Source organism: Fragaria vesca, linkage group LG1 (genome assembly GCF_000184155.1).
Source record: "Fragaria vesca subsp. vesca linkage group LG1, FraVesHawaii_1.0, whole genome shotgun sequence".
Classification (NCBI taxonomy): Eukaryota; Viridiplantae; Streptophyta; class Magnoliopsida; order Rosales; family Rosaceae; genus Fragaria; species Fragaria vesca.
Genome location: NC_020491.1, coordinates 6,457,924 through 6,468,395, shown reverse-complemented (window position 1 = coordinate 6,468,395; position 10,472 = coordinate 6,457,924). Strand labels below are relative to the sequence as shown.

Sequence of the window (10,472 nt, the reverse complement as noted above, 5' to 3'; positions counted from 1 at the left end):
TAATTTTCATCTCTATAAAAGTGAGTGAATGTGCAACCTGAAAGCTGAACAAAGAGATGCAAAACATCCTCATAAACCACTCTTAAAATAATAGTAGAATCATAAATTGAGTGAATGACTTGCACAAAAAGAAGAGTTATGAGATGAGTCAAATTCATAAATCATTCATTTAAGTTATTATGCATTTAGTCACAATTTCTTAAATTCATAGTAAGGACACAAGAGAATATGTGACTACGATAAATGCTAAGTCGTCACTTTTTAATGTTATTCATGACGGTTAACATAGTTTAAGAATGACCTGATCTAGTAATGACGTGATGAACATCTAAATAATTTTGTACATATGGTAAACGCATAATGTAAAACGGAACAAAAATAATATATTTTGCTGATCATCGAATCACATGCGCTTAATTATAAGTAATTTATGTATAGATGCCTAGATTATTATACGCACCAAAGTGCCATCGAGTGGGCATTCCACATTATTATAGTTCGTTTTCGTTGTTCATAGAAAAGAAAGTTTAACGATCATAATTAGCTCTAGACAAAACGTAAAAACGTTAAAGTACAAGACCTCTATTATGTGAGGAAGCAGCCAGAGACAGAGCCAGCCATTTTCTTTTAACAGAAAATCCGTGACGTTATATACACACCAACTTCCTTCTTTCCCTCCCCTTCTCTCTCTTTCGTNTTTCTNTNTCTCTCTCTCTCTCTCTCTCTCTCTCTCTACGTACTACGTACCGTACCGTACGTACGTACGTACGTACGTACGTACGTACGTACGTACGTACGTACGTACGTACGTACGTACGTACGTACGTACGTACGTACGTACGTACGTACGTACGTACGTACGTAACGTACGTACGTACCTACGTTACCTTTACTTTTAACTTTTAACGTAACGTAACGTACGTACGTACTTACTACTACACTCTCTTCCTCTTCCTCCTCTCTCTCTCTGTTCTTTCTCTCTCTTCCCTCCTTTTCAATCGTCTCCGACGCCAAAGATGTCCAACGGCGACGAATCCATGGAGGAGTATTTGGAGCCCGTCGAAGAAGCTAATGGGCATTCGTTTTACAGAGTGAAGCAACGGATAAAAGATCGATCCAAGGTATATAGGCCAAAAATGGTTGCTTTTTGTTTTTGGCGACGAAATTTCGTCATTTTGATTTGTGGGTTTGCGTTTGTTTGATTTGTTGGGTTTTGCAGAAAGTGGCGCAAACGAAAGAGATTTTTTCGAAGCAAGCGGAGCAGACCAAGGAGATCCTATCAAAACAGGCTGTGAAGATCGCTAAACAAGCTGAAGAGCATGAAAAGTTCATCAATAAGGTGGGTGGGTGTAAAGTTTTGATCTTTAAACAATTTGATGTGGTTGATTCAATACCATGTTGTTATATTTGTTTCATTCTGTGAATGTGAAGGTGGTTTATGCTTAAAGTTTGATCCTTTTGTGAGATGAGTTTTTTTTTTTTCTTGCTTAACAGGTGACTCATCTTGTTGGGGTGCTTGGGTTTGGTGGCTTTTGCTTTCTGTTAGGAGCCAGTGAGTGTTCTGATTGATGGAAATTGCTCTTTTTCACAAAAACAGAAATTGGAATTTTGTTTTGTGTATTAATTTTATTGTTTTCGTTTAACAGGACCTCAAGATACTCGATATGTATATTGTTTGTTCTATTTCATCTTTGTTCCTCTGCGGTGGATATACTATCGGTACAAGAAATGGCATTACTATCTCTTGGTAAGTTTTGTGGTTTCGTATGATTTACTGTTTAGTTGGTTATAGTTTTGGATGTAGGATTGTTTGTTAGACAATGGATGTTTGAGTTTGGACTTATGGTATGGAGGCAAATTGTTTTAGTACAATGTTAAAACATATTGTTCATATAGATTCCAGAGATGATAAATTGTATACAAATATACAAAAACCAAACTTGATAGGATGGTTTTGCCATCTGTAACACATGGTACAAATGGATTGTGTGTGCTACAAGGATAGAGTGATAACTGGTTTCGCTTTGAGATAGTAAGCAGACATTTTGACTCCATGCGAGTAGCAGAACATTCATTTTATATCGGAACTTCTTTCTTATATTGATTTCTATCTTAACTTCTTTATTCTAATAATTGTTTAACATATTACTCAAGTTAGATAAGAAAGGAAATGGGAATCAGGTGTCTCAGTTGGCCAATTTCTATATTTTTATGTTCCTATGATTTAAGGAGTTGGTGTCTTCACCCTTTCTGTCAGTCTCAACTACAGTACTTTGCAGTCCTTGGAATTGTTTGCTAGTGCTCTTATATTATCTTACTACCTTTGTACTATTTCAAAAATTAACTAGAGGCAATGATGAATTGTTTGTATGTCATAGGACTTCTGCTACTACGCCAATACCATCTTTTTGGTTGACCTTCTTCTCTATCCAAGGAATGAAAAGTTTTTCATGGTTTGCTTCTCATTTGCTGAGGTAAGCATCAAATTCAGTTACTTATCTTTTGAGGAAGTAAGCATTCACGTTCCAATTGCTGACTGTTTCAAATGCCTCTGCAGGGGCCATTAGCATGGGCACTGATTGTTTGGCGTTGTAGCTTGGTTTTTAGTTCACTTGACAAACTGGTTAGTGTCCTGATACATCTTTTACCAGGTGAGTTGGTCCTTTCTTTAAATTCCACTGAAATAAGTTTCTAGTATCTTTTCTTTCTTTTTTTTTTNTTTTTTTTGTTAACTATNAGCAGCACTCTCTATAGGTTTTGTTAGCATGCGTGTTTCTGCACATGTATGAGATTGGAGAGTGCTTCCGTTATGGTGGTTGTGTAGTTATAAGGAATTTGTGATGGATACTATTTTGGACCTTCTCATATATAGAGAAACTAAAACTTGTGACAACTGTCTTGTTTAATGATGATCAACCCTCATGGGTCAATTGTATGTTCGATAAGTTCATGCCCCTGAAAATACTATATTCTTTTCAGGGTTAGTTTTCTTCACTATTCGATGGTGGGATCCAACAACATTTGCAGCTATGCATCCTGAAGGATCTTCTGCTAGAGCTTCGTGGCCTTATGTAGAAAGCAAAACTTATCTGTGGACATGGTTGTTTTTGGTGCCCCTGGTTGCATACTCCCTCTGGCAGGCTTTGTATTTTCTCATTGTCAACGTTTTACGCAGACAAAGGCTGTTAAGGGATCCTGAAGTGATGACTTCTTACAGGTTCAATCTTTCACTGTCCTCTTTCCCTGCATTTAGGTTAATTTCCTTTCTCTGACCCTTATCTGATGATATCATTCTTGACAGAGAACTTTCAAAGAAGGCACAGAAAGCAAACAATATGTGGTGGCGCTTAAGTGGTGTGCTTGGGGATCAAAATCGGTTGTTCATGTACATTCTGCTCCAAGCCATATTTACTGTGGCAACCATGGCACTCACAGTCCCTATCTTCTTGTCGTATGAATTACATGTAAGTTTCCAGATCCTGAAGGTCTGCACATCTGTTTGGAATGGAGGAAGCTTTTTACTTGAGGTAATGCCTAGACAAGTGATTCTCAAGGAGAAGAAGAAGAAAGCAGTAGTGGAACCAACAGATGCACAGGTAGAACAAACCTTAGAAGTGCAGCCAACAAAAACACAGCTAGATCAACCCTTAGACCATGACGCAGCTGCCAGTACTTCTGTTGAGGCTTCCCAAACTTGCCAGTCCTAACAGCTGTGTCTTAATCTCCATGTTAGTCAATCCTCTTCTGTTATACATGTTGTATACCTAGAGGTAGCTTACTAGTAGAAATTTACGTTTGTTTTACAGAACCAGGTAGGAATGATTGTTTTGTGTACAAATTTAAGTTCTTTTTCTTTGTTTGGAGTGAGCATCTACAGGACCCTCGTATTGTACTCTTTTGTGCTATGGTGCAAGACAATCCTCCACTTTTGTTTGTTACATGGGTAAGACCATTGATACCAATATCCAATGGCATTACCTTTTAAGTTTGGTTGCTTCTTTGTGTCTACTTCCAAACTCAGATGTTCATTTTAGTAGAAATTTTGCATCTCTATTTCCTTCAGCAACTAATAACTGACTGTCAACCTGCCCTCTCTTGCCATTTCCGACATTTCATTCATGATGTAAACGTGAGGCACATCCCTTGCCCCATAACCTGCAAACTTGATCTGTATGGGATTTGGTTTCGACAAACATGATTGCGAAGAATAACCTGGATTAGGTACCAAGCCAATAACAATGCCATTCAGGAATCATTGTTCTAGGGAGAGATGCCTCTGGTCCGAGATCTGGTATCTCATATGTTAAACTCTGTAAGTTTCAGACAGCAGGTAAGCGACTTCTGGTTATTTTTCGAGTTGGATGGCCTTTGTTCCGAAATTGGATTTCTTTGTTTGATATTTCTCTCCTTTCAAGCCTGCGTTTATCTTTGATCATTTCATATTTTGATCAGAAAGGGACCAGATTATAGTTTCTTTCACATCATCTCTACTCTGATGCCACTGATGACTTGGAAGTTTAACTCCATGACTTGACGCCATGAAATTTATTATCTTCAAAAGTTCCCAGCACTAGTCATGCACTCAATAATAATAAAGACAACTAAAAACTACATGGAACTCATCAAAATCATTGCGACTCCAAGCATATGGGAAAATTCTCTCATAGTCGAAACACGAATTAGAGTAAACAGTATGACAAGTTTAGAAATATAGAAAGTTACATCCCTGTTACAGCTGATGGTAAATAGAAAATATTCTACCTTCTTGCTTACAAAAGCTTATTCTAACTTCTGCTATGTTATGAGGGCTGGTTTTTACTTAAAAATCACCAAGCATATGTGGAAGTATAGAACATAAACAAAAGAAATTGCCTGAAATTATAAGCAACCTATGCAACATCAAAATCCAGAAAGCAAAACCAAAGCAGAAAGAAAAGTGAAGTGCACAAGTTACGAGTGCTACATTGATACAAAAAGCTCAGCTCACTTTGACTTCTTAGACTTCAAAAAGTCCTGAAGAACATCCATGACCGCCCCGAACTCTGCCTTGACCTCCGTTGGTGGATTGGCAAACCGGCAAGCCATCTCTGGAATGTCCTTCGAGTGATAATCAACCTTAGACTGTGTGAACTTCAAACCATGAGCAGTGCTCACCACCACGGTCCGATCACCAGCTCCAATAACCCCACTCTTCCTAAGCTTATCCAATGCCGTCAGCGCCACCCCAGTGTGTGGGCATATAAACATCCCAGTCGAATCAGCTTGCGCCATTGCATCCATCAGCTCCTCCTCAGTAGCTTCCTCCACAATCCCGTCGCAACTCTTCAGCGCATACACAGCTCTATCAATCGAAACAGGGTCACCAATCTGTATAGCCGAAGCGAAAGTGGTATTTGCCGTCACCGCCTTGAAATCCTTCCATCCTGACTTGTAATACAAGTAAAGCGGGTTGGCATTCGCCGCCTGAGCACAAACAAGCCTCGGAATCCTATCCACAAGCCCCAATTCCTGGCACATTTTAAACCCCTTGTAAAACGCATAAATATTCCCCAAGTTCCCTCCCGGAACAATCACCCAATCCGGAACCTCCCAGTCGAACTGCTGCAATATCTCAATCGCCGCAGTCTTCTGCCCCTCCAGCCTCAAACTGTTCAACGAATTGGCCAAGTAAATCGGCAATTCTGCAGTCACTTCCCTGATCAGCTTCATACAGCCGTCAAAATCAGTATCAATGCTCAGCACGAAAGCGCCATTCGCAATCGGCTGGACCAATTGCGCCATGGAGATCTTATTCGCAGGAAGAAACACAATCGACGGAATGCCTGCAGAAGCACAATAGGCAGAGAGAGCCGCCGACGTGTCGCCGGTGGAGGCGCAGCCGACTCCAACGACAGGTCGTTTGAGTTTTCGGAGACGATTGACCTGGCTGATCAGGACGGTCATGCCTAGGTCTTTGAAGCTTCCGGTGTGGGAGATTCCACAGTGCTTCACCCACAGATCGTTCATGCCGTGGAACTGCTTCCCGAACCGCTCGGCCCAGAAGAGGTTGGAGTTTCCTTCAAACGCGCTGACGATATCGTCGTCGTCGATCTCCGGTAGGACCCACTCCTTCTTGCTCCAGACGCCGGAGCCGTATGGCCAGGTGGTGCGGCCGACGCGCGAGTCGAAGAGACGGCGCCAGTACGCGCCGTCGAACTTGCCGAGGGCCTCCATGTCGTGCTGGACGTCCAACAGGCCGCCGGAGCGGCTGCGGTAGACGACCTCGTCGAGCGAGTAGGACTCCGGGGAAGCGCCGCCGGCCGCGACGGCCTCGAAGGGGACGTACTTGGCGGAGAAGTTGTGCGGAGTAGGGCGGTGGCGGCGGGCCTCGTCGCGGATGTTCTCATCGGCGGCGCGGGTGCGGTGAGGTGGAGGGGAGGAGTTTGTGGCGGCGGAGGTGGGATCGAATGTGGAGGAGGTGCAACATACGGAGAGTGGGCGTCGGGGGGAGGGGGATTGGTATGAAACGGTGCGTTTTGGGGAGAGGGAGGAGAGAGAAGGGTGGAGTAAGGAGGAGGAAGCCATTGTGAGAAGGAGGAGGGAGGGAAGTGTGCGGCGCTTGTTTGGGTTTCGGGTTTTAGGGGAGTGAGTGGTGGACTGGTCTTAAGAGAGAGGGTTTTATGACACGTGTTCAGATTTCCACGTGTTGCTTCTGATATTGAATTATTGATGCTAATATTACTATTTCTTTTTTGTAATAATAGTGTGAGGTTATCTAAGATGCTTTCTATTTTTCAGACCCAAAAAAAAAAGGATGCTCTCTATTATGGTCGATGGCCAAGTGTCTCGGCACATCTGTAATGCTTTAATTAGTATTGCAACATACCATTTTTAATAATTTTGTGATTTCAACATATGAGATGTGAAATGTGTATAAAGAGACAAACTCCGTTATAGATAAGTTGATTTAAGTTATGATTTGTAACTGTCTAAAATCAGGTTCTTTTATCGTCTCTTTATGTGTCTCAACGTCTATTTGGATCAGCTACGTATGGAGTGAGTCGTGGGAATGGGATCCTGTTTGTAATTTTCTTGGTTTTTGTTTTCATAAAGAAATCAAACCGATCTTTAGAGAAATTTTAAATACACACTTCTAATCTCTTAATACACACCCCTATTATTTTATATTTCACATCACATTTGATAGATATGTTTAATTACAAAAACATCCATCAATTATTAGGGGAAAAAAAAAACTTCCTCTCCCTTAAAACCTTAACTTTTTTCCACTATTATTATGCATCAAGAGAAAAGAAATAAAAACCTCTTCTCCAAAATTCATCACCTGAATTTCGATTACAGTCGTAATCACATGTACTATTTACCGATCCATTTGGTTTTTTTTTTATCAACTTTAGTTTTTATCTTGCAGACTAAAGACTAGTTTTTATGCTATTGTACTTTTACTAGTTTCTTAACTTTGAAAAAATTATGTATGTTCAATATTTTTTTTCTTCAAATTCTAGCCGATTGATGTGATATTGGAGATTTGGATTTCGAATATAATATTACTCTTTTGATTATAAATTGAAAAATATCAAGAAAAAATTTCTAACCCGATCAAAAAAATCTAACAGAAAATAAAAAAGAATACGTAAAGAGAGTTATAAAATAGTAAATATATAATAATTATATTAAATAACAGATTATTATTAGTTTTAGATATTGAGAGTATTTTAGGCAATTTGGGATGTGTATTTAGTATAATATTGAAATGAAAAACTAGATGAGTGGTGTATTAAGTAAGGGGTGTGTATTAAGAGATTAGGGGTGTGTATTTAAAATTACTCCGATCTCTATTGCTCAATAAAATACCAAAAAAAGAAGAAGAAGAGAACACATCGTGGGCTCAGCTTGTGGGCTGATCATGTTATCTGGAATTTTAGCCCAAGCCAACAAATTTGGGCAAGCAAATCAAAGTTCTATGCAAGTTTATAGCTTTCTATTTTAATTTTTTGGACAAAAAGATGGGAGTTTATAGCTTTGGTTTGCTTGAACATGGTCAGTTTAAACGAGGAAGATCGTATGAGATTGACATCCCGACTCCCTAATTCACAGTGCCTAGAACCCCAAGTTAAAACCATGTAGTCACATTCTAAGGTATTTGACCAAAAAAATAGAAGAAGAGAGAAAGCAAGCACCAAATTGAATGGTTTGCAATGCCTAAACGGTCCATTGCTAGAATAGACTTGGCTCCACATTTATGGACAGGCCACCTAGCAATTTGGATAAGTTGATAATGACTGCATATCCATGATCTGCTGTGATGCCAGTTGATGGTCAGAAATGATAACAGAAACACAGGTGAACCAACTGTATATGCTTAACCATGTCTAACATAAGGTATTGCAAACCTTATGCCATGCTTCAATTTCTGGACACTAGCTAGAACAGAAATCTTCATACTAGTAGTAATAATAATGCAACGTCCAGAAATCACAATACGAGAAACAAAACAGAAATACAAAATACATTGATTTTCGATAAAGATTAAAACATCCGTTAAACATGCAGAATCCAAATTGCAATAGATAAAAACCAGCATTTGAATGCAGAGAGCATTTTCTTCTCAAATCTCTGGTTCTTAGCTTTTCACGGCTCAAGTCCTCATACATTGTAGTTACCGTAACATTTGGCTACAACGAAAGTAGAGTTTCATCATAAACCATCACACCAGACCGATACATATCCTTTTTCACATGCACACTCTTAATCTGATACCGGCTACTACATACAGGCTTCCCTTCATTATGACATTCAATCCTGGCCAACCACATGCCAGAGAGCATCACAACTGTACCGCCTTCTGTAACAAAAGCAGGATAAACATACTCCGAAGCAAACACATTTGGCATATCGGCCACACTAAATTGAAACATTTTAACCCAAGATTCAGGGACCGCATACTGTTTCATCACCCAATACTCATTGTGTGACCGTACACAAAGGCGTCCTCCTACAAGAACCTGAGTCCATATCCTTCTTGGATCCCTGTCCTCTACTGGCTCTACATTTAGGATTGATTTGATCAAAGCAGGAGGCAATGGCAATTGACGGAACTCTTCGCTTACCAAATCAAAAGCAGATATAGCTTCTGGAATCCCAGTACTGACCCAATGAATTGCTCCATTTGAAACTAATAGATCCTCGCCATCATCGCGGCAAGGGAACGAGGAGTGAGGAAATGTGATAACTTTCCATGAGCCATCCCTGGTTGAAAATATGTGAACTGCAAAATCCTCAGGTACAAAGAAAACAAGTTTGTAGTCATCAATGGCCATGACATGACCAAAAGCAAAAGTTATAGGGAAAGTACCATCTTCCAAATCCAACCTAAACCCTGGACTAGGTATTTTGCGGAAGAATCCAGTTGATGGGTTCCACACAGATAAATTTGTGTAAGAGGTTTTGCCTAGAACCACCAAACCATTGCAAGAGGCCAATACCCTTTCCATGTAGACCCCCGGCGGAGGGGTGAGACTTTGGCACAATGGATTTCTTTCTAAACGAGATATATCCGTGTCTCCAAAACACTCAAATAGAGAGCGTTCATATTCAAATCTGGGATCCCAAGATCGATAATAAGGGTAGGTGGCAAAGAGGAGTCGTGGACGGAGGGTTCTAGTCTGAGATGCAACTTCAAAAGTGGATCTAGCAAACTTAGAGTCAGAGATGATCGAATGCCACCGTTTCGAGACACAAGTGAACCGGAGCAGAGATTTGACGGGCAACCGGCACAGAATCTTGACTACAACATCTTCAGGGAGATCGAAAACCACCTCCTCTTCCTCCTTCTTTGACATTGAACACATGGGTTTTCTGTTCCTATTGTACAAAATGAACACAAATCAGACTATTGGTGGCAAATCAGAATGGAGTAAATTAATTCAGAATCCACAACAATGAACTTTGGTAGTTGTGGTCCTGTGGATTTCAATGTAAGACCAACAAGAACAACAAAAAATGAGCAGAATCTGGAGGCTTTGAACATAGAATATCTTACCCGATACTAATTCACTGATTCAGTGTGAGAGCTGAACTTGAGTGTTTGAGGGATACTAATTCACTGAACAGATACCTAGAATCCATAAACAGAAATGGAAGAAGCATGAAATTTGAAGGAAATAACCTAAATAACATTCATGTTCATTTCATAGCCTCTTACAAATTCACAATGGATGAACACTGTGTTATATAGCTGTATCTGGTGAGTAACCCTAAATACCCGTTTACAAGATAACCTGACCCAAGTCCACTTACCATATAATTGTACTTACCATATAATTGTAGTGCTCAAAATGAATAAACAGCCCACTTATGCTAAGGCATATACTTTGGGCACTTATTAGTGTTTGGGCTAATACATGGGTTACTGCAGTCGGAGCTCTAGCGTTCTCTAGTTGCAACATGCAAACATCAACACCTTGCTTCAT

At 40.1% G+C, this 10,472-nt stretch overlaps 3 protein-coding genes across 3 annotated transcripts; 1 reads left to right on the top strand and 2 right to left on the bottom strand.

Moving 5' to 3' along the window:
• Positions 1-975: 975 nt before the first annotated feature.
• Positions 976-3,972, top strand: LOC101309480 (uncharacterized membrane protein C776.05-like). The gene is made up of 8 exons (XM_004287550.1): positions 976-1,121; positions 1,220-1,339; positions 1,495-1,552; positions 1,647-1,747; positions 2,379-2,474; positions 2,558-2,651; positions 2,980-3,217; positions 3,302-3,972. The coding sequence occupies exons 1-8, from the start codon at positions 1,017-1,019 to the stop codon at positions 3,705-3,707; spliced, it is 1,218 nt and encodes a 405-aa protein (XP_004287598.1). The 5' UTR covers positions 976-1,016; the 3' UTR covers positions 3,708-3,972.
• Positions 3,973-4,649: 677 nt separating this feature from the next.
• Positions 4,650-6,564, bottom strand: LOC101306676 (threonine synthase 1, chloroplastic-like). The gene has a single exon (XM_004288918.1). The coding sequence runs from the start codon at positions 6,562-6,564 to the stop codon at positions 4,984-4,986; it is 1,581 nt and encodes a 526-aa protein (XP_004288966.1). The 3' UTR covers positions 4,650-4,983.
• Positions 6,565-8,356: 1,792 nt separating this feature from the next.
• LOC101309190 (F-box/kelch-repeat protein At3g06240-like) lies at positions 8,357-9,760 on the bottom strand. Its single transcript, XM_004287549.1, has 2 exons — positions 9,356-9,760; positions 8,357-9,268 (listed from the first exon to the last, which is right to left on the bottom strand). Exons 1-2 carry the CDS (start codon positions 9,492-9,494, stop codon positions 8,676-8,678), a joined length of 732 nt encoding a protein of 243 aa, XP_004287597.1. The 5' UTR covers positions 9,495-9,760; the 3' UTR covers positions 8,357-8,675.
• Between the last annotated feature and the right edge of the window lie 712 nt (positions 9,761-10,472).